This window comes from Saccopteryx leptura, chromosome 7 (genome assembly GCF_036850995.1).
Source record: "Saccopteryx leptura isolate mSacLep1 chromosome 7, mSacLep1_pri_phased_curated, whole genome shotgun sequence".
NCBI lineage: Eukaryota > Metazoa > Chordata > Mammalia > Chiroptera > Emballonuridae > Saccopteryx > Saccopteryx leptura.
In genome coordinates this window covers 109,456,126-109,483,265 of record NC_089509.1, presented here as the reverse complement: position 1 = coordinate 109,483,265, position 27,140 = coordinate 109,456,126, and the positions used below count along the sequence as shown (strand labels likewise).

The following is a 27,140-nucleotide window of genomic DNA, read 5'->3' as shown; positions in this document are numbered from 1 at the left end:
CTTTTCTTTGAAAGCGCTCTTATGAATCTTGTTTTTTTTTTTTATTTTTTTATTTTTTCTGAAGCTGGAAACGGGGAGAAACAGTCAGACAGACTCCTGCATGCGCCGGACCGGGATCCACCCGGCACGCCCACCAGGGGGTGATGCTCTGCCCACCAGGGGGCGATGCTCTGCCCCTCCGGGGGCGTCGCTCTGTTGCGACCAGAGCCACTCTAGCGCCTAGGGCAGAGGCCAAGGAGCCATCCCCAGCGCCCGGGCCATCTTTTTGCTCCAATGGAGCCTCGGCTGCGGGAGGGGAAGAGAGAGACAGAGAGGAAGGAGAGGGGGAGGGGTAGAGAAGCAGATGGGCGCTTCTCCTGTGTGCCCTGGTTGGGAATCGAACCCGGGACCTCTTCATGCCAGGCCGACGCTCTACCACTGAGCCAACCGGCCAGGGCCTGAATCTTGTTTTTTGATGAATAAATACCAGCAACGACAAAGACAACTAATTTAAACTATTGCTTTTATTATAATTACACGGGAGCACAAATAAATAAGCACAAAAGTATTGCAAAATATTGTCAACGCACTAAAGAAAACAGTTTGTTTTCAAACAACATTTGGCTACTTCAGTAGTATCAAAGGACATTTATAATTACATATTACCTAAAAAAATCAAGTACAAAAATTAAGAGAAATTAAAACATCAGTGTTCATATTGTCATGTATATAGAAATGGCTAACAACACATGAGTAGAGAAATCTGTTATCTAATGCTTATTTGCACAATTTTTCAGGCCCATACCTGACATTTTTAATGAGTTATGAAAAATTCAATATGACATTCAAATTTTTAGATACAGTAAACATGTTATGTTGGAATGGATGTTAAATGGTTTCTTTTAAAAATCCTGTCTTTAAAAATGTAGTGCCATTATCCACTAAAAAACATATTATTTTATATAATTTTCTCCATAGCTATTTGTTTCAATTTCTTGAAAAGAGCAAGAAAGTAAACATACAATTGCTAAATACGTAAACACATTTTTAGTGCAAGATACCAAGACCTGTGACCTTACTGTGCTTTGATTTGTATAATCACAGTGCACTTTACACAAATTGCTACAATACAAATGTTAACTTAAGGAGTTCCAAACTAAAGAAGTGCATACGAAACATTTTCCTATATAGTATATACAGTATGTATACTGTATGTGGGTGTATACATGTATATATGTAGATGCTTTTAGGGTGGACAAACCCAGTCACATTTGGGAACAATTGAACACTTCAAAAGGATTTTCATATATGCGTGGTTAAGATAAATCCAACAATATCTCTGTAAAGATGTTTCCCCTTAAATTTGAAACTATATAATATTTAAATGGAAACCTACAGACATTATTTTTCCAGGTTACACACATTTTGCTATGATGTAATTGACCCAAATATCAAAAGGTTGTAATGAATCCAAACCCCCAGTAATCGTGTTCAAGTTCATCATAACAAAACATGTTATCCTCTTACTGATTTACAGATAGACAGCAGTACATATCCTATGTGCACAGATAGAGGCTTACACATAAACACATTTTATACTTAGACATTGACTTTAATATGTTTCAGTATTTTATTTTGACTGTACATTTGATACAAAAAAAAAAGAATACCATATATAAACACATAAGAGATGTCAAGCATATGTGGTATTGTGTATCTTCTTAAAAACAATTGGCTTTGTTTTGAAACTATTAATGACTGCATAATAAGCTTTTTGAAGGCAGAGGCCACACCTTTTTGATTGTTTAATGCCAAATGCTTCAAAAATGTGTTAAATAACTGATATATAAGTTGCTCAATTGTGAACTGTTAAATGAATAATAGGTTATTAACAAACAGTCCACATTCTACTGTTATCTATCAATTTTTCCATCTAGGGAAGATAATATTGAGTCATCTGAAATACTATAAGTACCATTTTTCCTTCACTCCCATTTAAGTTTAGGACAAAATAAGTTATGAATTGCCATTCTATTCTCCTTCTGTTCCTTCGCAAAGGTGAATTATGTCTCATCTCAAATTACTGCTTAAAATCATGGGACCCTTTTCTCCGTTTCACGGGTAGCCATAATTAGCTTATTGTCTCCTTTATATTTGGGCAAGTGATTCACCTTAACATATAAGTGATAGGAAAACCACACTGTATGTTCATTGTTCAGATGTCTTATTTAATTAGTTAAAGCAATATCCTAATAGGATTGTTCAGTGTCTTTGACTTGATTGTTAATTTCGCTCAAAATAGCCAACTCCAAAGGTGTGTGAGGATGAGGCTAAGGCCAAAATGTAGTAAGAAAAATGTTTCTCTCCTCATCAGAAGCATTCAAAGAGAAGTGTTTGGAACCTCAATGTCTCTGGAGTCCCAGTGTCATTATTTTGAAAAGTGAAATTCTATGTCATTGTATCCACACAATTGCTGTGAATTTGGAAGTACATATTCTGCAAAACTATGAATTTTAACCTACGGATATTTCATTTTGTTTCACTCTCCAGACAGTTTTCTATGGATAGACATTACCCTTCATTTACACAAATAAATCACTTTTCACTCTAAACTTGCTTCAACATAAAAATAAACAAACAAACAAGAAACAAAGGAAAGTGTGGCAGTGTTTACGTCACGAACTCCTGCTGAAGCTCAGAACGTGCTGGCTACTGGGACTGGGCAGAGTGCAGGGTTTGATGTGTCTCTTCTCTGCTAAGAAGTTCCTCACATAGAAAAGCACCTTGCTGACAGCCAATAAAATTCTGTTTCACTAATATTTGCTTTGAAAAGATCCCTTTTCATAGGTATGAGTGCTTTCCACCTGATAACCATGCCATGATAAGCTTTTTTCTTTGGCGCTGCTAAAAATCAACAACAACAACAAAAAAAAAAAAACTGAGCATGGTGAAATTGATTTTTATCATTGACCAAATTTATCCATTGAAGTGTCCCGACTGACTGCCACTAAAGAGTAAGCTTTTTCCCCCCTTTGTTCTAACCATCCTGTTTCCTCCCCATAGAAACACTGTATGAAGAGGAAAGTCCCTGTGGTGCGGCTGTTGCGCTACAGGCTGAGCCAGAACAGATGGCTGTCTAGGCACAAAAATGACAGCTCTTGAGTCAATACCAGCGAAGCCCCATTTCCAGAGTGCTCAGTTACTTCCCCTTGAAAGCAAGATTTGGAGAAACTACATGGGAACTGTTGCCAAAGATCAGGTTTTCAAACAAGTTACCTTTCTGGAAAAAGAACAGACCTTACAAAGTAGTCCATGAAACCCGGCAACGACATGAGTTTGGCAGAACGATGGGCGTGGTGGAATCCAACCCAAATCACGTCCATGCCTCTGTGCCCTTCTCAACAAGGGGCCCGGCGTTAAAAAAAATCTCAGCCGCGGAATTCAGAGAGATACGGAAAAAGAACAGCGTCTGAAAAACACACTTACGTATATCACCTAGATATAAACTTCCAGAGGAATTATTCAGTCATTACCCTACGGATTGCGAATATAAACATGCACAAAGATCATCATACCGATGCAGAGAATGGATGTCTTAACGTCTGATTGATTGACTTGAGGATATGTGGTCACAGTAACTTAAATCAGTCTAGCCACTTGGGTCATACACACATTTTCTTTTAATCCCGATTTTATCTTAACGCATTTTTATCGCTCAGGTTTGTGTCCCCTAGATTGTTGGGTCTCATCACTGGTAAAACATGGCAACAGAATTTATTTAAGCTCCTTAAGGTCCCTCCGTGGTTCCCTGTACTTGTGATTCTGCTTTTCTTACCACCTCACTTATACAAGCAACACCTAAAGCTTAGGAAAGCGCTTTATGTATACAGTCCTTCCACCGCGCCCTCGTTCACACGCACATGCGCACACTCACCCCCATTCGCACACTCCCGCTTACCTTTGTCCCTTATTTTTCAGAATTCTATGTGGACATCAAAATAGACATTAATTATAAAATATTAAAAAATTATCTTCAAGATTTCAAAAGGCTTGAAAGGAACTATGACCGATAAAGCATTACTAGGTTTTTGTTTTTGTTATTTTTTTTTTTTAGCAATATAGATTACAAAAAAAATTCCCTAACTTTCTGGTATTATTTGGTTGTATTGAGCAACACGGTATACTATTGCTGTCAAAACCCTTACAAGGAAAAACCGCTATGACAATATCTTCAACCACCTACCTTTTTCTCTCAGAAATATAATACTCCATTGATTGTGGAAGAAGAACCACGTACTGTCAATTTTAGGAAGCATAAATAGTAATTTAAATATACAAAATATATGTGATAGTTTCCTTTTTTATTCCTTTGTGGCAAACTTTATATTCAACTAACAAGCTATTCTTAAAAGATATATATGATCTGCTTAACTTAAATTTCACCACCACATAAAATTGAATCCACCCTGTCCCTGGTCCCCTGCATTTCCTGTTTCTTCCTTGAAATAAAATGAAATAAACTAGTGGTCATAATTCTTTGGTCATGGTGTCATAATCGCTAAGAATGAGTGTGATGATCATGTGCACAAGATTACGACCCAAAAATGGGGGAATAACTAGTTTGAAAAAATTAACAAAAAATGCTATTTCATTAACAGACCTAAATTGTGAGGAAGGTTGGCATTTAGTGTACTCAAATATGTAAACGCATCTGGTTGAATGTGTATTTCTCATTTTCTGGGGGCGACAAACATACTCATGGAAAGTTACTTAGAAATCATCACAGCAGTGACTATAATGCCAACGGCCAGACCTTCTTGAAAGTAGTCACGCTATTTCACGTTTGATTCCTTCTTCTTTCCCTTGTCACAGTGAACCCTGGTCTCCTCCAATCAGAGCAATGATGCAAGGACGTGTGTCCCTAAAGTCATTTCTGAAGGAAGTGTTTTCTGCTGGGATGTCCAAATATATCCTATACCTCTCTCTCTTGAATCTGACTAACCATTGCTTAGTATCAAGAAGATTTTAAAGAGAAATTCTTATAAAGCCAATGTAGCAAAAATGTTGGTGGTGTTGTAATGTGGACGTCCAAATGAAGCATCATACTTGCATTCATTTCCTGTCAAACTCTTAAGAACTTACAAAGCAACAGGTGTTCTTAATGAATATGATATTCAACTTGTACTTGGCTAGCACCAGATCATATATTATGTGATTGGACATGATGTATAGCTGTGAGCTCTTGTACAGATGACAAATGTGGGAAGAAAATAAAATATTTTAACTGCAAAAATGAATAATAAAAGGCATCAAGGGATTACATATATAAAAGAGATAACAAACCAGTTAATACCGAAATTATATCATATAGTAAAACTCTTGATATTTCTGTCATTTATATACGTAGACTGTGTATTATTTCTGGTGTCACCCATAAACTAGTAAAATATTTACATCTTAATTTTCTTCTGGATTCAAAATAATCCGTGATAAATCAGTGTGGTTTAACTGCAAGGAAAGATAGGTTTTATCTTGAACTTGCCGTGAGTAGGCACAGCGTCCCCTGGGTTGTCCGGGGAAGTGCTGGCATTCCATTCCAACAGAGAAGATATGTAGGTTTCTGAGCACATGACTGAGTTGACTGCTCTCTTCTTGTTAAGTCATGCGGCGCTCATGCCATCCCGCATACAGTCAAATGGCAGTATCCCAGAATACCGTCTGCTGCTTAGAATAGGGTGGAGGGCTGTACTTCTTTGCACCTGCATTCTTCTTCCAGCTGGGTAGGATGGGCATGCTATCCTGCTTGCAAAGGCCCTTTTCCGTTTTCTGTCTAGCCTTTATTTCCTTGCACAAGCAACGCTTTTTCTCAATCATCTCAAGCATGGTATGGTCTCCATGAAACCACTGCATGCATGCCACCTAGCAAAAAAGAAAGAGTGAGTACAGGAAAAAAGAATAGAATGAAAGCAGGGTTTTCATTTTTTTGTTTTTGTTTTGCACTGTTCTAGTAGTTGTGAAAAATGCCGGCTGTATGAAATTCTTCCAAAGCAAAATGAAAGTATGGAAACAATAAATAAATTTTCTTAAATTAGTAAACATTGTGATGATATTAAACAATAGTTTAAATATGAATATTTTTATATTTTCCTAGTATGTTGTAAAAGTCCACGATATGAAAATAAAACCCCTTTTTTTTCAGCCTTTTAAGCATTTTGCCAAACATTTACCTATTACTTTTATGTTGACTTTGTTACCATATAAGTCCCAATATTTCTATGTTGTAAAGATTTCAGTGAACATTTTCATACTTGAAATAAAACTCGGGCTGGGGTATAAATAACATAGAATTAAAGACTTTTAGTCTTTTACTAAAATGACTTTCAGTGCATCAAATGCTTGGAATTTCAGTGCTTGAATAATTCTTTTGCAAAGAAGTTTTTGCTGTACTTTCTGATGTTGTCTCAAGTGTCTAAGTTAGAATCATTGGTCTCTGCAATCATACTGACAGAGATCCTAGTTAGTTCTAGAACTTCAGAGAAACAGATTTGTCAGGTCAATTGGAGACCAGGAGAAGATTCAGTGCTGACTAGAGATTATTGCACTTGCATCTATTTTTGTATGGCTAGATGCTGCTCCCAGATATCTGTGTCCATGTCCACCAATAACCAATCTTGAGAACAGAGCTAGTGAGTTGAGCTAGATGCTGCTCCCAGATATCTGTGTCCATGTCCACCAATAACTAATCTTGAGAACAGAGCTAGTGAGTTGAGCCTGTTACATAAGGACAACAATGTAATTGAGCCATAAACTCAGGATGGGGAAGTTTCCACTTAATTGTTTAAACAAATCTTCATAATTAGAAAAGGTAAAATAGTTCACTTGGAGTCCCTAAATTTGATGCTACAATTTTAACGTAATAATCAGAGCAAATTCTTATCTAAGGCTTTACTCTCTTCCAGACCCCATTCTAAGTACTTTGCATTGTTTAATTCATTTACTACTCACACTGATGATGCTCTGGAGAAAGCCCTATTTATTAACCCACAGTGATGAGTAAGCGAAGCAAAGAGATTAGGTAACCTGACTAAGGTTACAGAGGCAACGGATGGCAGTTAGGATTTGAACCCAAGAGTTCATTTCCAACACCCGTGCCTTTAACAATTACACTATAAACTGACTCTCAGAGTACCCAGCACTGAAAAGGATTTGGAAGATGAATTAGGACAATGTCCTCGATGTACAGATGAAGGTGTTCAGACTTAAAGAAGTCATATCTTTTCCAAAGCCAAGCACAAAGGTTTTGGGGTAAACAAAGCAATATCAGATTCTCACAATTCCTACTCCTTTCCAGGACCTAGAGCCAGAGGACAAGGACCCAGGTCCCAGGTGTCTGGAAATTCCCCTGGCCACTCCAGTTATCGGCATCTCTGTCTGAATAACTGACCTGATAATACCTCAGTGCCAGGAGTTGCTGTAAGACTTAAATTCGATCTTGAAAGTGAAGTCATTTTTAAAAACAGTAAGGTATCACCCAAGAATTATTCCTCTAATACTGACAAATACCTCATAGTTTTCCACACTTGCTTTCTGCCAAGCATGTGCAAAGAGCACTATGTATGTTACATTAAACCCTCCCAGATGCACTGAAAGTTAGAATTTCTCTACCTAGTACAAGTGAGAAAACTGACTCTCAAAAAATGTAAGGCGCTAGATCACGGGCACAGCTTATGAGCCGTGATATAGACATCTGAAACTAAGCTGTGCATGACTAAAAAATGACTACTCTTTTTACTACAGCATGCCCTACATCCTGAGTATTATTTAGAAATTATAATAATAACTATTTCTTATATGTATATACTTTTGTTTCCAGATGCTACCCAAAAATATTTATGGCTCTATGAGACAATGAAAAGTGCTTATGGAATAAAACAAAATCAAGAAATTTGGAGTTCCCAAAATGATATTCTTAGGTAAAGTTCTTGTATGTGCCTAACTTAATATAAAATTCCTCAAAAGGACAAGCTGCATTTTATACCTTTTGGTATCTTTTGGCCTCAAGATCAGGAGCTTGACCTTGGATGGTCAATGCAATTCTAAGTGTTTGTTGAGTTAATACAACCCACAGGTTTTTGTACCAAAAGGTTCCCATAGCAGCTTGGAACTTTTCACAAGATTTCTAATATTTTGTAAAATAACGATCTGGGCAATAAAAATACAGTAACTCCAATCTGGTGAAAATACAAGCAAAATTTATTGTGGTTATGTACTGTTATAAATGGAATTAATAACACCCAATTCTCAGAGGTCGGTCCCAAATCTCATCCATCTCAGTAGCCCCAACATGCTGAACAGTCATTTTTACTCTTGATAAAATTTTATGCATAAATAGAAGCCACCATCATTAACAGTTTTGTTACCTCTCAGAAAAGTCTCCAGATAAGATAGTTACAGCACGATTTCAATATGTGTATTGTATTTTGTATTTACTGGTTGACACAAACATTAAATCATTTATTACTTAATTTCTTTTACCATTTTAACTTGTAAATCATTAGACGTGACTGTAAAATAATTTTCCTGGATTAAGTATGGACAATAGTGTCACCAGTATATTTTGTAGTTGTCATTACAGTTTTACATATCCATAACTGTATCCATCAGAAGGTTATACTACATAAGCATGTCAGTTTGTTAAGAATAATCCATTCTATAAAAATTTAAAGAACAGAAGTTTAAGAAGAGAGTTACAAAGCATGGGTTTCCATATTATTTACATTTTATTTTACAATACTTATATGTTCATTTGATGGATAGAATGGTTTAAAATAGCAATAAAAGAAAAACAACTTTTTTTTTTTTCAAACAGACCCTGTAATATTAACCTAACTCCCTTCTTTCAGTGGCGGGATGTCAAGACAAATTCCATGAGAAAGCACAACCAAGTACACGAGAGAGAGCTAGATGGTCTAAGAGAATTCAGTTACCAGTTGTTAGAAAAGAGTCAATTGAGTTTCTTTTTCAAAATTGGAATTAATTTTTACAAATATGTCAAGTGTGATATAAAATCCTCTCATGTTAACTCTGCTATCAAACATTTTTTTCCCCCACTTAAGATACTCAAGATAATTATTATTATGTGGCAATGAGATGAATGAATGAAGAATGGGATTCGCTGGAGGGAAGATAAATCTGCTTCCCATGTTTGCTTTTAAATAACACATGATTTTAAATATTTTCTGGAGGATGCACAATCTTTCTAATTCCCTTACGTTGAACTCCAATGTTACTACTATGGTCGTTGACACAGTCAAATCTCACACTTCTGAAATGTGTGTAAACGTCATATTTCACTGTGATAGTAATATGTTATTCTTGAATTCATTAGAGTAGACCAAATAAATAGCATGTTTAGCAGTTATATAAAGTGTGTTAAGAATGCTACCCATGAAAGATTTTCCTTTCCTATTTTTCTTGTTGTTTTTTTTTTTAATCAAATTCTTCATATTCAACTAAAATTTAGTTGTGAAACCTCAGTCCACTTTGCTCTGGAGGTCAAAGAACTCCGAGAGTACGTTTACAACTAATGTGAAACTAAGCCCAGTCAATAAGCTCTTCTAGTTTTGCTATTTAATCAAGAAGCTTTGTTTCTCATCTTTAATCTAAATGTGTTTATTATATGCACCCTGAGGAAAGAAAAGAAAGTACACAAGCAAGTAAGTATACATTCAGAGATAATTGTAAACAGTCGATATAAACACATATGTCTTGGACAAGAATTCCATACTAACATGGTTCAGCAGAGGCAATATTCTTGACTGATAAGTCCACAGACTTAAAGTGCGGCTCCTCCTCAGAGGAGTGAAAAACCTACACCCCTTAAAAATAGCTACCCACACTGACTTCTTTGTAAAGAGGTCAAGATGGAAGGGGGAGCAGAGGACCGTGGTGGTGGGGAAACCTAGAAGACGCTACCTGCCCCAGATTAACAGTGACAAGTGCTGGTGAGAGTAGGCCACCTTATTATGATGTGATGAGAAAGGCACGTCGCCTCTGTGTTCTTCCTTTCCCAAACCTTAATTCCAGTCTGCCTATGAGAAAAACACTGAACAAACCCAGTAGAAGGGTAGTCTACAAAACAGCAGTCCAGTCATCCTGAGAACTGTCAAGGTCAAACACAATATGCAAAGTCTGAGAAGCTGTCACAGTCTCTAGAGAAAGAAAGGAGACATGATGACTAAAATTAATTCATGTGATATCCGAAAAAGATAGATTAAAAACTAAGGAAGTCTAAATAAAGTATACGGGCTGTAATAATCATTTAATCATGTATCGATAAAGTATACGGGCTGTAATAATCATGTATCGATATTGATTACGACAGAGGCATCATGGTAATGTTACATATGAACTATAGAGGAAACTGGACAAGGGGTAGACAGGAATACTCTGTTTATTCTTCGAAATCTTTTTTTAAATTTAAAACTATTTTATAATTCAATATATTGTATATATATATATATATTTTTTAAAATAACAAGATAAGACTCCATTCTTTCCAAAGAATATGTAATTTATCTTTCATTTTTAAAATGGAAGCAACATGGTGTAATGGGAAAAAGTTAAATGACTTTATTATGTGACATTCAATTCATGCATCTCTCTGAACCTGTATGTACTTTACATATCCATTGGGTATATATATTTCATATGTACGTAGTATGTATCCTTGTATGTACTACATAGATATGTTTTATGTCTATTGTATGTACTTTATATGTACATTATGTACACTGATAAATCATATTTCACATGTTTGTAGGAAGCAATGGAACAGAACGTGCAAAGGGACTGGGGAACCGTCAAGCCCCACCCATTGTTAACGACCTTGTCTCCTGGTCCACGCAGCGGGAACAGCGCAAGGGAGGGGTCCTGAAATTGCTTCAATAATTACTTTCTCTAGAAAATTAAGGGCTTCCTGATATCAAGTAAATTCTAATATTGTTAAAAAATAAATCTCTATAATATTCACCTAAAATACTCAGTTTCCCAAAGTATGTAAATCCTAAAGAGGAAAAAAACTATAGTGAAGTAAGCAGTTGGAGCATCTCAGTATTAAAATGATACCAGAATAAAACCGCGATAAGCATGTGGGTCTCTACTGGTTTTTACTTTAAATATGGATCTATTAGAACTGCCCAATTAAGGACCAAAAATAAAATAATAATAATGTCAACGTTGGTACTATAAAAAGAACTCTTAAATTAAACCAAGAGCGTCTCTTTATATTCACTTCCAATATTTATCATTCCAAGCTTGACTCATCAGAGCAATTATAAAAGATGAGACGTAAATTTCAAATAAGCAGCAACAATTAGTTTAGAGAAATTATTTGGCATGTCAACTACACACTTTATGATTTCATTATTAGAAAAAAAGAGAGGGATGCTGGGATTAAAGAAATAAAGGGGTAACCTGGTTTAAGTTCTCTAGATAAGAGAGGCCTAGTATAAGGTTAACCCCTTCCTTTAATAACCCTGTAGTTATTTGCTGTATGGAAAAGCTGTTTCAAGAGCTTTTTAAAAAACATTTTTTTGTGAATTACTTTTCTTTTCCAACTATACATTGGAAAGAAAACATCAGCTTTACATAATATAAGCAACATGATAGGTCCTCACAAATCCTTCTGAAGTTGATGTAACACAGAGATGGAAGGGTTATAATTCGCTGAACTGGTCAGCCAATTTACCAATAAAATCACCTTATTACCAAGTTGTCCAATAACAAGTGATCGAATCCATTTTATTTGATTATTACACAGAAAAAAAGTCTTTTGGTTTGAATGAATAAGCCTTACTCCATGTATTAGCTATACAAAAACTGCTATTTTGAAAACATATAGAAGTGACCCAATACCATAGTATTTTGTAGGGCAAATGTTTCAAAGGTCCGGTCAAATAATCCATGTGACTTCTTAATTATTATAAATTCCATTTATTGAACTTTTGAGGTATAAATTCAAGGCCAGAAAGATGACTGGACATTGAAAGATATATTTTTTCTTTTTTACGAGGGTCAGAATGGAGCGATTTGAACAGATAACATAAGTGTGCACCTTTGACCCTGGCTGTCCATCTCACTTTCGTGATGCTGTATTTATTTCTTTCTGTCATGCCTGAGATAGTATGAGGATTATAGATTACATACAAAATGCCTCTAACTTCTAGACTTTGAAATTATTTAAAGTAAGAGCTCCTTTGGTCTATCTTTTGCTTTTTTCCGCATAGTTTCTTTGAGTTACTATTTTTTATATGTCTGTCTGATCTACTGACTCAGTGTTTTTATAACTTATTCTCTTTTAATCCTTGCTCACTTATCAGCAATGTTGACTCAGAACCTACATCTCATGAAAGAGTTATTAGGCAAGTTTACACCTGAGGCATGTGCTGGAAGTGCAAGGTTTAGTTCACATGTCTAGATTTAGTTTTAAGAGATAGATATATTGATAACATGAGAACAATGTCTTGTTCTCATGCAACACCATGAGTATGCATTAACTTCTGCCCTTCTTTCTCTATATCTTAACACCCCCCCCCCCCACTGCACAACCTCTGATTAATCAATAGACATGTAATGAAAAGTATTATGTGCTGGTATTTTATGCCATCTATGTTATTCGTTTTTACACTTCTATACTTGCTTGCACAATCAGTTATGTAAAACCCACCCATCAGAAAGATTTGAAAATAAGTTAGTAAGTCTTACAACTGCGTGGATATAGAGACAAAGTATAATTTCAAATTAACATTGCTTGCTTGTGTTCTCTCTCTGCAAAATGAGGAAAACAGCTAACCCTTCAGTTTTACAATGATGTCATTGAATCAGTTCCTGGTTCACAGGCCCCTTCAAGGGCAGAGGTGAGTTTTAACTTCGGGACTAAACAGGGACAATTATAGCTGATTTCAAGCTCCTCCAATACTGTGTATCCCTCCTTAATGACAACAATCCTATTTTTGAGTGCATGTTTTATTTCCTTCTTTCTTAGGAGACACTATAGACTGGTTTTACCTCTTATTATATAGTTGTAACATCTGGGACAAGTCACTTAAGCTTCCTGACATTTTGTTTCCTTTATTTATTTTTTATTCATTTTTAGAGAGGAGAGTGAAAGGAGAGAGACAGAGAGAGAGGAGAGAGAGACAGAGAGAGAGAAGGGAGAGGAGCAGGAAGCATCAACTCCCATATGTGCCTTGACCAGGCAAGCCTAGGGTTTCGAACTGGCGACCTCAGCATTTCCAGGTTGACGCTTTATCCACTGCGCCACCACAGGTCAGGCGACATTTTGTTTCTTTATCTGTAAAATGAAAATAATAAGACCTCACTGCTTGTTGGGAGGATTGTGATAATCTATAGAATTGACTACAAAGTGTACACAAAAATAGATATCTCCTCCACCCCCCAGTAGAGTGTAAGCTTTTTGGAGCTGGGGCTCTGCTGTTAATCCTCACTTCCTTAGCTTTTAGCACAATGGAAGTATGTAATAGGTGTTCACAAAATGAATGAAAAAATAAACAAGGGGAAATTTTAATTTAGTGAATGCTTTGATTTCACTTGGGTTCAACTGAATCCAACAATATCCTAACTTGCAAAAGGTTAAAAAAATATATATCTCCTGGGATTTGTGAACCCTGGAGGCATCTACCTGCAAACTCGGCCCTCGGTGTAACGTGAGCCGTCGTCTGGGGGTTCTACAGCTGAGAACATCTCCCTCAGCTTTGGGGTGTCTTGAGCCCTTGGGGTCTCAAGGATTCAAATCCTTTAAGTTCTGGGGTCTTAGAATTCTTAAGCCTTTGACTCAGTTTAAATGACAAACTGATGCTACCCTACCTAAACCTTAGTATGCATTCAGCCTCCCTTGGGAGTTTGCTACAATGCAAGCACTTGGGCTTTGTGTGTGTGTGTGTGTGTGTGTGTGTGTGTGTGTGTGTGTGTGTGTGTTCACACGTATGTGTGTATATGCATATGGCTCCCAGACAGCCTGCAAAGAGGGTTTCATCTTTGTTTAATGAAATAGAATGATCCCGCAGTTTCACAGCAGCGAACAATACAGTAACCCCCACCCATTTTTATGCTTCTCCAAGTGTATTCACAAGTATGGTGAGCTGCTAGTGTCTGACTAGTTAGCTCACTCAGCGAGTTGCATTTGGAGAAAAAGCCCGAGAGAAAGGCTGTACAAGGGGAAAGGCCGTGGGGGGGTTGCGTTCCACCGTGAAAGAAGATGTTAATGGCAGCAAACCATCAATTGACAAATTCCTGGTGGCTGCAGACTTTTAGAGAAGAATAAAATTTCACCTAGGAAGGTTTGAAACATTTAAAATGCATCGCATTTGCATATAACAAGATGACTTACCAAGGGCAAAAGCAAATTGTCAAAATAGCATGTTAACTTCGTACCAACCAAAGCAAATCGGCAACGGTATGTGATTTAGCACCTGTTCTCTGGTGAGAGACCAGGATCAGAGCTCTCTACCAATAACACGTCACCCATCCAGGTGTGAGCGACGTGCTGTTTGAGTCTTTGTACATGCACGGAGCACACATACAGATGTGATAAGCGGATTCTTCTGTGTAAAGACACAGAAAAAGACAATGACTGAGAAATAGTGAGAATACTGCATGAGAAAGAGTTGATTTGTGATATAATTCTCAAGTGTTTGAAATTGCCTTAAAGTGTTGCTACATTAAAATTCATATAAAGTTGTAAAAAAAATCTAATAAAAGCACAGCTGAGATATGATATAATAAATGACATTCATGTTTCAAAATGCAATAGGATGCTTTTCGGAGGAAAGCTGTCCAAATATTAAAAATATTATGAACATAGGTCCATAGTCAGGACCATGTATAATCTTAAACATAATTTTATATATATATATATATATATATATACACACACACACACACACACACACACATATACACATATATATGTATGCATACACACGTATGCATGTATATATTCTAGATTTGGCTTTTACTATTTCATTATTATGAAATGTTTGCCCTTAGAAAGTAAAAAGGCTATAGAAAGATGATGATACTTTTTCCCAATAAAGAAGACATGACATATTTCTCAGCAATGAAACCTAATGACTACTGATACAATTTCAGCTGTTAATTGATTAAGCTAATTGTTTGTAATAAAAAGGAAAAAAAAAGAACCCTGAGCTGGTTTCAGAATTAATTTATGTTTTTAAATGAGCAAGGAGTTTATAGTAGAATGCCTTAAAAGAGACATTCCCTGAAGGAGCAAAGAGTATTACAAGATAAAATTCAATTACAACACATGTATTGATGTTTTCCACTAAGTATATTCTCTTAATCACTTACATTAGCATTAATCTAATTTCAAGTTTAATTTTATTAAGAAATATTGGCTTTTAATAGTGCATATGAACTCGACCACAGATAAATTAGGGAGAGACACATCTCAGTAAACAATTTGTTTTATCTAGCAAAAGAGTGGGAGGTTTATAGGCAAGTAGAGTATTCTGACTCTCAAGGAACAAATTTTAATCATAATCTCTGGAACAGCTAACAATTTTCTTTAGTTCTTATAACTTTGACTAGGGCTTGGAAAGTACATCAAATACACTGTTTTCTCCCCCAGAACGCACTGCCCTATATGAGCACAAGTTCCTTGTAGAACGAGAAACACACCAGCTATCACAGGAATTTAGTTCAGAAGCCGGCTTGCTAATTACTGGTTCCAGGCAGGTCCCTGCACTTGTCTGGGTCTGAGGCCCGAGGGGACCGGCCGGCAAAGACTGGGAAATGCAGGGCTGCATCAGGCTCACAGCTGTATTCTGTACAAAGTGCACAATATTTAAAATTTTAGAGCCAACGTGAAAAAAAATAATCACTCAATCATTTATCCCGAGAGAGAGAGAAATGGACAGAGGGGAGAGGGGAGGCAACAGCTAGATTTTGGCTTTTCTTGAAAATTAAAAAAACAAGGGGCAACGATTGGCCAGAGCTGAGTAGGTGTGTCTTCCCAGTGCAGCTGGGTCCCCACTGTCATTCATCACTGAGGCAAAGTGCCACTTGCCATTTTTCACTTCACAGATAATACAACTAACCTTTCATCATTAGAAACATATGCTCTGCACTGTGGAGTCAGTCAAAGTGAGAGAGTCCTCATTCTCAGCACCTCCTCGGACGCGACAGGCGTGCTCTGCCCCCCCCCCCCCACAACTGGACCACCCGGACATATGTCCCTTCATGCTGTGATTCCAAGTCTGCTTGTACCCAGAGCCCGGGGCCTGCCACCCCAACGCAAACCCAGCACCTGCCTCCCCCAGGGATCGAAATAATCCTTGTAACGTTGACCATAAATTAATTGGACTCCTATTGTAATTGGATTTCCCCAAAAATGTTAGACTTTTTTTTTTTTTCTTAGCCAAATGTATTTAAATCTTCATAAGGTCAGGACAGAAAGACAGAAAAATACGAACAGTTTGGATGAGAAACCCCAAATCCGCTTACAAGCAAGGAGCTTCCTTGCAACCCATGACTAAGTAAGTCAGGAGTTCAACACGTAATCCCTTTCCTTGCCTGCTCGATGTCTTCAACGTCACGTTCTTCCCTCCTGCTTCCCAGGTTGTTTACTGGCGGCCAAGAAGCTATTCCTCAGAGCAGCGAAGGACAAGAGGCCACAGGCTCGCGGGACTGCTGGCTGGGAGGGGCCGGCCCTGAGGACGTTGTTCTGTGTTCCATAGAGAAACCCAACGCTTCCGTTCCAGTGGGACGGCTTAGGGTGCTATTTCCCAATCATTTACATCCTATTTTCAAAAAGATTTCTGTGAAGGTCTGCATATCTAACTATGGAAACACCATGCAGTGTCAGTGGTGGGACAACCCCTTCCCCACATGTTTTAAACGACTGTGTGCCTTCGGAACCACGGCACATAGCCAGCCTTTTAACCGCCAAGGAGGTCCATTTCCGGTTTTCAGGGAACGGAACCGGCTTGGAGGGGCACTGGGGGAGTTATGAAACACTTCAGCTTTCCACTTTAGGATATTCAAATAATAGCAGTCTCTCTAAAATTTGCTTATGTGGCGTCAGTGAAATACAGCATAATTCAATAATAAAGCTATAAATAGAAGAGGCTTCCTTTGTGACGTAAAGATCTATGTTTACTAGGAAATTCCTTGAGTTAAAAAACAAAAATGGAAGCTCTTGAGAACACTGAGCACAAGAACTCTAGAAAAGTGCAAGTTGTTGCTGGTAGACTACTGCAGGGAGCCATGGCACAGTGGGCGGTGACACTGGGACGGACTGGAGGAGTGAGCTGCAAGCCGGCCTGGCTGGTGTGACAGAGCGAGAAAGGCCCAGCCTCAGTCCGACACTGGGGCACTCTACCAGCAGGACCCGAGAGACCGGGAGTTTTTCCCATGGTCCTAAACTTCAGCGGCACTTTGTTCTCAACCCATAATATCCCCAGTTAGTAAGGAAGAGTCTTCTTTTGTCAAATGTCAAGAAGAACATTTAGAGGTGTCCAGGGACACTGTGCCTGGAATCACTGACACCCATGAGCGGGTGCACGGAGGAGTCCCAGCACACACTGAGTGTGGGAGCGTCGTGCACAGGGAAGAGCCAGGGGTAACCTGGATGTCGCACTACGGTAAAGACTCTGCCAGCTGCCTTCTAGGTCATCTCGTCTGGGGTCTCCTCCCACGTGTCCATGGTACAGGGGAGGAAACTGAGCTTCCGGAACTGGATGCAAGAGCACAGGAAGTTCAAAGTCTAGGCTCATTGATTCTACAACCTGCCATTTTTCTACACCCCAAAGGAAACGCTTAAATTAGAAGGAAAGAAAAAAAAAAAGTCAATAATCAAGTAGATTTGAAAAAGAAATTAAAACCACTCGAAACTCCACTCCGAAAATGGAAATGTATTATCAGTGGTTTGCAATAATTAAATTATTGTGTTGAGTTACATTATAGGATAAATAGAATGTCTAATTCAATGTATCAAATGCTCTAATGAACATTGTAGACAAAATTGCAAAAATCACCAAGGCACTCTCTGTATCATATATTATAATCAGTGCAAAACATCTCACTTACTAGTTAGTTTTATTTTTTCTAAGATCACGATTTCAAAATATACTGTTTCACATTTCCTTTTCCACCTTTTTTCCCCCCTGAAATAAAGCACTTGCTTTTTAAAGCATTCCTTAAAAATGAGAACATGCCTGTAAAGGCAATTTATAATTATGTCCATTCTCGTTCAGCCACATTTTTCCCTGAACATACTTGCCAAGTTTCTCATACAATATATTTAATATCTTTCCCTTAGCTAGAAGAGGAATCAAATAATTTATTCATTGTCCTTTGAGGATTGAGAAATGATAACAAAACCAATGATGTTGTCAAATCTGTTTTATCATAAATTACCATTATCCTATATACTCTTTAGGGCTATGATTACACTCATCTTAATTACTGCCATTTTTCAGATAAGGCACCTGATCAGAGAGGTTAAATAATGTGTCCATGGAGCTCAGCAAAGAGGATCCTTGAGCCAGGATTGAACCCAGAGACTCCACACATCTGTACGTTAACATCCACTCGAACCACAGTCATGAGTGATGCATTTCATAAGTCAGCATATGCATACTGGGACATCTCATACCTTATCATGCAATTCAAAAGGTAGAAGATTCTGAAAAGAAACAAACAGTCTATGTTTTTATTTTTACTCACTTTAATTAAGTCTTACAAACTGAAGGAAAGGTTGCCTCTTTCCTGTGAAATTTTAGGAAAAAGGTCCAAAAAGAACTTGACCTCTAAAAATAGAAGCCATTGCTTTGTTCTATGTTTTGAGAAGAGCAATTGAAACTGTTTCACCATTAGCAAACAATGAATAACAACCATTAAGGTAAACTATAGGGGTTGTGAAAAAAATCATATCGTGTCAAATGTTTTGAAAAGCTAATGATCTCTGCACCCAGCAGTGCTCAGAATGCAGAACTTGTTACTAAAACTCTTACTGGCCACAAGCCAGGAAAACAAAGAGTCTACGCTTGGCGGATTCACCTGACATTCTCTGCTCATCAGACAGCAAGTTTGTGAGCCTGCGCTCCGTCCAGTTCAGTAGCGGGGCACCTGCTTTGCCATTATGCCCAAGATTAAGGGTGAAGGGAGGACTGTGCGTAGTGAGTACTTCTACTATGGCTGAAGATTCCTTCGGCTTGTCCCCCTTCTCTGTCAAGGAAGGACAGCAGGAGGTTATACTGCTGGGGTCCCAGACTGTTCCTGTTTTACCATGTGTCATTTCTCAAAGGAGACTGAGCTTTCTGACTAATTGCTCAGAAGTACCAGAATTCTGTTCCCCAAAAGGCCCCGGGACCGTTGCATCGGACATTAATTTGATGAACACATGGCTGATCGCTGCCTGGGAAAAGCGTCATTTGCTATTGGTTGAGAGCAATAATCCAAAGATCATGATTATTTCTCTAAAGAAATGGTTCTGAAGAGTCCAAATAAAATTTTAGAAAAATTGACTTTAATTCCGATCACTATCATTGTGAAGCACATACAGAAAATTTTGAATTATTATTTGATGTTCCCTGAATAATTGCTCTGAAAACCTATCCTAGGGATTTTTAGGGAAAATACTGAAAGCACTTTTCGAGGAAGGTGATAAGCTAAGTCAACAGCGCTCCTTTGTGGTAAGAGGAGGGTAAACACACTAGAATGAAGACCATTCTTCTAGAAGGGTCTTTTAAAAAAAAATCCTACTGTATTCCTAAAGGCCTGAAGAACCCTGGCCGGCGGGCTCCTTTCCCTCGGCTTCGGGCTGAGCCACACTAGGGTCACCTCCCCAGTCTGCGGCTCGCCGCGCTTTTAACAGTCTCTGGAGGGAAGATTTCCCGAGCTCTCCCGGTGCAGCATTCCAGGATTGCACTCTCAGGTCTAATAAAAACGCTCTAGGCAGCAGCATGCGCTCGTCTCCTCCAGTTCAACCTGCCGGCCTGGCTGAGATGAGAACCAGATGGTTTCGCTCCTGTAAGCTTCGGCGGCGTCGCTGCGCATCGCTAAGGCCGCGGAGACCAGGGAACCACATAGCAGGAGCCTCGGCCAGGGCTTTGGTCAGAGGGACTCAGCACGGCCGGTCCATAAATCTTTCCAAAGTTGGACCCGCAGAGACTGGGCCCACTGTCGGGAGCAGAGGGTGTGTTTCAATGGGCCAGCGTGTGCAAAGCAGAGATCTCACTGGAAGCGTGCTCTGGACGCCCCCGGACAGACTGCTCCCTCCACTACCCCCTCAGCATTCCACACCGACCCCACCCTCTCCCAGGGGACGTCCATGCTGGTTTGAACAACAAGAGGCTTTTGAATAATAGTGCATATTAACCTAACCTTTGCACGTCATCAGACTATAGAACAGCAGGAAGATTGAAATATTTATTTTCCTTTCTAAAGTCTAGTATTATGATACCTATTCGATTACTGAACCAAAGGTTACTTTACATTTTTTCTCATGTAACAATCTAAATATTAAAAAAAAAAAGTTTTGATTTTTAAATTTTACTTTCTTAGCCTGATCTGTGGTGGCACAGTGGATAAAGCGTCGACCTGGAAATGCTGAGGTCGCCGGTTCGAAACCCTGGGCTTACCTGGTCAAGGCACATATGGGAGTTGATGCTTCCAACTCCTCCCCCCCTTCTCTTTCTCTGTCTCTCCTCTCTCTCTCTCTCTCTCTCTCTCTCTCTCTGTCTTTCCCTCTCCTCTCTAAAATGAATTAAAAAAAATTAAAAAATTAAAAATAAAAAAAATAAACTTAAAAAAAAATTTTACTTACTTTAGCACTTCCCAACAGATTTTAAGGTCTAGAACAATGTGAGGTCTGTCCCGGACCTCCTGGGCCCTGTTTTCATAGAGTGGATGTGAGAGGGCCACATTTCTTTCTTCTGTTTTTTTTTTTCACTAAAGATAGTATTTTTGCTAAATAAATATTAAATACAGTAAGAATACTACTTTATTACTATTGTTACTTTGGGGTAATTAACAATATAGACTTTTTTTATCTGTGTCTCTAGACAGGGTTTGTTTTTGTAATCCAGTCAGCATAAAAATTAGCTTTGGCCCTTATTATTCACACATGGGAGCAAGCTGTAAAGGATGAATTAAACATAATACAGGTAATGTCTTTTTTTTTTTACAGCGACAGAGAGAGAGTCAGAGAGAGGGATAGATAGGGACAGACAGGAACGGAGAGAGATGAGAAGCATCAATCATTAGTTTTTTGTTGTGACACCTTAGTTGTTCATTGATTGCTTTCTCATATGTGCCTTGACCACGGCCCTTCAGCAAACCAAGTAACCCCTTGCTCGAGCCAGCGACCTGGTGAGCTTTGCTCAAACCAGATGAGCCCCATGCTCAAGCCGGTGACCTCGGGGTCTGGAACCTGGGTCCTCCACATCCCAGTCCGACACTCTATCCACTGCGCCACCGCCTGGTCAGGCAATACAGGTAATGTCTTATTTGTGGTAGGTAAATATGTGACTAAGGGGCTTTCATTTTAAAACAACACATTATAAGAAGACCAAATTCACATTCCATCATGACTGACCTTTTCTCTAAAAGGTAAAAGAGTCAAAAACAGCACCCAATCCCTAAGAACAGGTACTATATTCTATAATTTCAGGTAGATAATATATATTGTAAACAAGAAACAAACTGCATGTTCTTGCCTAAAACCTCACTACATTATAGGGGTCATATACTCATTTGATAGTTTGTTGGTGTGTATACTAGTCATTAACCTTATTCTATAATGTTTGCAGTCAATGCACATTTAATCTATTTCTGTTTTCATCTATAATTAGCATACAAAAAAGAGGACACAATGTTGTCTTTTCTTTTTCTTATTTATTCATATGTAAGCATTGCCCAGAGTTAAACTTGGTAACTGTCAAAGATTTCTAATCCTATTCCCCCCTCTAGTGGTGATGAAAGGTATAAACATTTGTGGGCAGCATTTGCCCTCAGACACCCAGAGATTGCCTGCAGCTGTTGGATACAGGAAAGAACATTGCACCTATAGAAGGGTTCAAGTCTCAGATCCGAACTTGAGACCTCACTTGACCTTTTGCTTTTCAGTTTCTCATCAGGCATAGAATAATGATTATGATTTGCAAGATTATTGTGATTGGTCACAAGAGACTATGTTAAATCTATTTAGAAGTTGAAGAAACAAAGTTAGTGTTTTTTTTTCTTATTTTAAAGAGAATACAAGAGGCACATTTTATTTATTGAATGGACTTGATCCTGAGGGGCACAGACTGCAGCCCCCAATGGCCCTCCCTCCCTCTTGGTACACAGACCAGACGAGAGACACAGCCTTTATCAAGGGACCTAACATTCATGTCCCCAGTGAGGAAACACCATGTGCCACCTGAGGAGGCTCCGCCCTTAGTCTTCTTGCTCTGAATGTTTAATTCTGACCTAACTGATAGCAAGTCTGGTCCCGGTTCTGGTGGGGTTCGTGTACGGAGTCCTGTAAAAAGCATCTTATAAAACCAGCTCTTGGAGAAACTTGGGTTTTTGCAGTGAAATTTATTTGTTGTTGAAACAGAAGGTTGTTCATTGGTTTTCAATGTCTTATTTGAAACCAATGAAACTTATTTGAAAGTCCAGGCTTGTCTTCAGTAAGCCCAGTATGAAAAGCAAAGCCCGGATATTCTGTGCCATGGTTGAACACCCATATTAAAGCTCAGTCCAGTCCACTCGCTGCACAAAGCCCGGGCTGGGGAGACCATCGGGCTGCGGCCCACGCTGCGTGGCTGTGGGCATGGCCACCATGTCTGTCTCTGCAGGAAGGCGGAGAGAAGGGCAAAGAAGGCAAAAAGGCCAGATCTCTGTTAAGCCTGTGTTTATATTTTGGGCTGGGAAGGATTAGCTTCCCTTTAAGCTACCCACTCAGTTTCTTTAAAATTTCTCGGGCCTGCACTGATTTCTTTTACTAACCAATCAGATTCTTTTTCTAGGCCAGACTGACAAATCGCTACGGATGCCATTCTGGCTTCCGCTGTGCATGCCTTAAAGTGCCTGCACAGGACACATGCATGCACCTCCAGGCCTCAGCACCTGCCCAGCAGAGCCTCGGGCCGAGTCCTACCCCTGAGTCCAGCGCTGAGGCACAATGGACTAAGTAGCTTGTGAACGGGTAGCCTTCTAGCAAATTAATCTAAATGAGGTGTGGTAGTTGTTTCTTACTGAAGCAGGCTCTCCAAGTTGTAATAAATATAATATCTAACCCCCTTTACTCTCTTTGTCCATCCACATCTACCTCCCTGCCTAGCTAATATAACCACAAAGGAGCCATCAGACAAATCAAAACTAAAGCTTAATCTGAAAAACAAAACAGATCAGAACAAAACAAAAACAAAAACCCTGTTCCAGACTCAGAAAGTTTCAGTATCTTTTTTTTTTTTTTTCTGAAGCTGGAAACGGGGAGAGACAGTCAGACAAACTCCCACATGCGCCCGACTGGGATTCACCCAGCTCGCCCACCAGGGGCTACACTCTGCCCACCAGGGGGTGATGCTCTGCCCATCCTAGGCATCGCTCTGCTGTGACCAGAGCCACTTTAGCGCCTGGGGCAGAGGTCAAGGAGCCATCCCCAGTGCCGAAGCCATCTTTGCTCCAATGGAGCCTTGGCTGTGGGAGGGGAAGAGAGAGACAGAGAGGAAGGAGGGGAGTGGGGGTGGAGAAGCAAATGGGCGCTTCTCCTATGTGCCCTGGCCGGGAATTGAACCCGGGTCCCCCACACGCCAGGCCGACGCTCTACCGCTGAGCCAACCGGCCAGGGCAAATTTCAGTATCTTAGAAAATCAACGAGGCTGAGAAATAGTCATGATGAAAAGAGATTAAAACAAGAACTAAGCATACATAGTACTGGGGAGTTGTGGCGATTTAAGAATGCGCTTTCTATGAGACCTCGGTATTGAATCTTTGTAAGCTGCTTGACTGCTCCTTGAGTGTGACTGTTTAGAAGAGTGTCCTTGGTCTTAGAAGACACATCTTTAGCTATTTAGAGATGAGGTGCCTTGGCTAAAATGTATTTGAATGTGCACATGCTTGCACACATGTATGTGTGTCTTTAATGCATGAAAATGTGCTAGCTTGCTCTTTTTTATCATTAAATTCTTTTCAAAATAAAAAGTATAAAACAAACAAATGAAAGCTCTTGGACATTCTATGAATTGATGATTCCTATACAATTCCTGGTGTGTAATGCTAATTGCCCAAGAGACTGTGCCCGTCTAAGGAAGCCCCGCCATCATCTGAGGCTAGAAAGAGACAATATCATGCGGTTGGTGTTTGAATTATAGAGAAACGGCTCCTCAGCAACTTTCTGCCTTGTCTATGCCTATTAGATGGGTCACTTTCCCGATTTGTAAAACGGGAATAATAATAATGATCATGTTCATGGTATCTGATGCTTCATGCATGTTACTTTATGTTCTTCTGCCCCTTGTAACTTCCTCCCAGTCTTTCCCATCTCAGCATTTGTTATGACGACTATAATGCTAACTTGCTTGCATTTCTGTCCAAAACGTATGGCTTCAGACTCCACACTCCTTTGCAAATCGTCTTCCCCTCTCGAATTGCTTTCCACCCTCTTTCATCAAAACATTGGCCAAATGCCGCTTCCAAGTCTTTAAATTCATGCTTGACCACCTTCAGGGTAGCTGTGAAGACTCGCTGAGTTGACCTCTCTGTCGTCTGTGTGCTGTACTCTCCTCTAATTACACTAACTTGAGTGTGAATATAGGTGAGTGTGCTTTACTAGGCTGGAATTCCTTGGAACTCAAAGAGTTCCTACCAAACGCTGAGCATCTATCAGAACGCCTGGTGCTTATCAACAAACAGTGAGCGTTTGTTGAGTGAATGTATGAAAGAAACTCATGCTAATTACGGCAAAGTGTCTGTGACAGTCACACCTCTGAGTCTTTAGTGAGGACAGTACACGTCAGTTGTTAGTATGTGGTTGGTGGTGCAGGCGATGGTGGACTATCTAGAGGCATGAGCTACAGCTGGATAATTCTGTGTATCGGTGATATTAGAGCATGGAGGTTTTGGAGAAAGAAGAATACGGTAGAATAGCCCCCAATTAATCTTTATCCACCCTGTCTTTTTGCCCAGACCCAGGATGGCTTTCTGCAGGACTGTGACATAGGTTATCAAATCACTGTGAGAAAGTTTGCCCCTCGCCCTGTTCTCCAGTGAATCTTGTTTCCAGGGGTCCATCCACAGCACCCACTGGCCCTGGGAGCATCTGGGAGGCAGGGGAAGATGATGGACAGGAAGAAGAGGGGAAGATAAGACATGATGTGTTGCACTCCAGACCAGATTCTGCTGGATGGCTACAATCCACCCTCCTTCTCAAGGAGGGAAGGAAAGAGGAAATGCTGCCCTCTGCTGGCAGCTTTGGCAAGTCTTCACGCATGGTTCATCAAACAGTGGTAAGAAAATAGGCCCGTTCAGTGACCATTCCGAGAAGACAGTAGTATAGCGTGGAGGTAGACGCTCTTTAAATGCAGTATTACTGAAGCAGCAAATAGCTCTTTGTCACTGAGAGTTTTCACATTTTATTTTACTTTAACTTTTTGCTTTGTATTTAAATTTGGCTACAGGTGTAGTTTTTAAAAATTCTGTGTGCTGAATCAGCCAACAGACAAGTTCTCATGTGTGTAGAGGGCATGCTCAGCAAATCTGGGCCAAAACAATAGGAAAAAAAGAGAGAAAATAAAACAAAACAGAAAAAATGAAGATTTAAGCTAAAATAACCTTGTGCAAAACTTTGTGATGAGAAAATCTAAATAAAGTATATATATCATATATATATACTATATATATGTAAATATATTATATATATATGACACTGTACTATTGTGAATGATAACAATAACAATATACTCCTTTCCTCCTCCATTTCTTACATAGAGCTCCTAAACCCCCTGGAATTTTCTGGAAAGAGAGCTATCAAGGGGTCTTTTGTTATGTTAACGAGGTGACTTTAGGACTGTGCCTGAGTATGGGGGCTGGTGGGTCACAGAGCCATCTAATTAGAGGGTTGGAACTTTTAGTCTAACCGACTCTGACCTGGGGCAAGGGGAGGGGGTGGAAAGTGAGTTCAGTCACTTAGGCCACAGATCTAATCAATCACACCTGTATAAGGAAGCTCCCAATGACACCCAGAAGGACCCTCCCAGTGACTGTGGAGATCCAGGGAGAGTGTCATCCTCAGAGAGGACGGGAGCTCCCTGTCCTCCCCCCCCACACACACACACCTTTCCCTGGGCAGCTCAGTCCACTGGCTCTTCCCGAGCCAGGACCTTTCCTAATACACCTGCAGTGTAGGAAGAGCGATGTTTCTCTTTGAGGTCTGTAAGTTGCCCTAGGGAATAAATTGAACCCAAGCAGGAAGCCCTGGGAACCTCTGACCCACAACCATTGGGTCAGAGCACAGGTGATTGGCATGCGAAGTGAAGGGCGGTCTCGTGCACCCAAGTCCTTCACCCGTGGGGTCTGGTGTGATCTCTGGGTACATCGTGTCAGAATCGAGTTAAACTGTCAGACCCCCAGCAGAACTGCGTGGTGGCGTGGGTGTTGGGCAGATAAAATATATTATGCTCACTTTGTTAAAGATGGCGCTGCCCATGAGGAGGCTGTCGCCCAGGTGATATTAATGTGTGTTGGGGGTGGGCTAAAGGCTGGCAGAATCCTTGTAGCCTGGGGCTTGGTTTTGGGATTAAGCCTTTCCCACCCTTTTTGATGTGGGGTGGTACAATCCAATCATGCCTCAGAGAAGTGACTTTGTATTAGAGACTTCCCTATTTTGTATATTGGATTAAAGGTTTGGATTTCTACACTATAAAATAGGGGCAGAATGGGAGCTTGCTCTCTTGGTTCCTGAGATTAGCAGAGATGAGAGATCAGAGAGATCACAGCAGAGAGCAGAGAAAGGCCACGTGGAGGAGGCCAGGAGAGGCAGCCAAGATGGCAGAGTGTTGAGTGAGAAGCCAGTTTCTGCAGTTTGTGCAGGGAGAAGGAAGTTGATGGGGAACAGAGGTGAATAAGTCTGG

General features: G+C 39.6%; 1 protein-coding gene across 3 annotated transcripts in view; it reads right to left on the bottom strand.

The window, feature by feature from the left end:
* Positions 1-528: 528 nt before the first annotated feature.
* The window catches only part of NYAP2 (neuronal tyrosine-phosphorylated phosphoinositide-3-kinase adaptor 2), a 242,646-nt gene continuing 216,034 nt past the window's right edge, over positions 529-27,140 (bottom strand). For 2 of the 3 annotated variants that reach the window (XM_066345791.1, XM_066345793.1), the window contains one exon: positions 529-5,898. In XM_066345791.1, the coding sequence (XP_066201888.1) occupies positions 5,671-5,898 (228 nt within the window). In that variant the 3' untranslated portion in view covers positions 529-5,670. Of the gene's footprint in view, positions 5,899-13,284; positions 13,334-27,140 lie in introns of those variants that run through there. The other variant, XM_066345792.1, reaches the window with a different exon arrangement.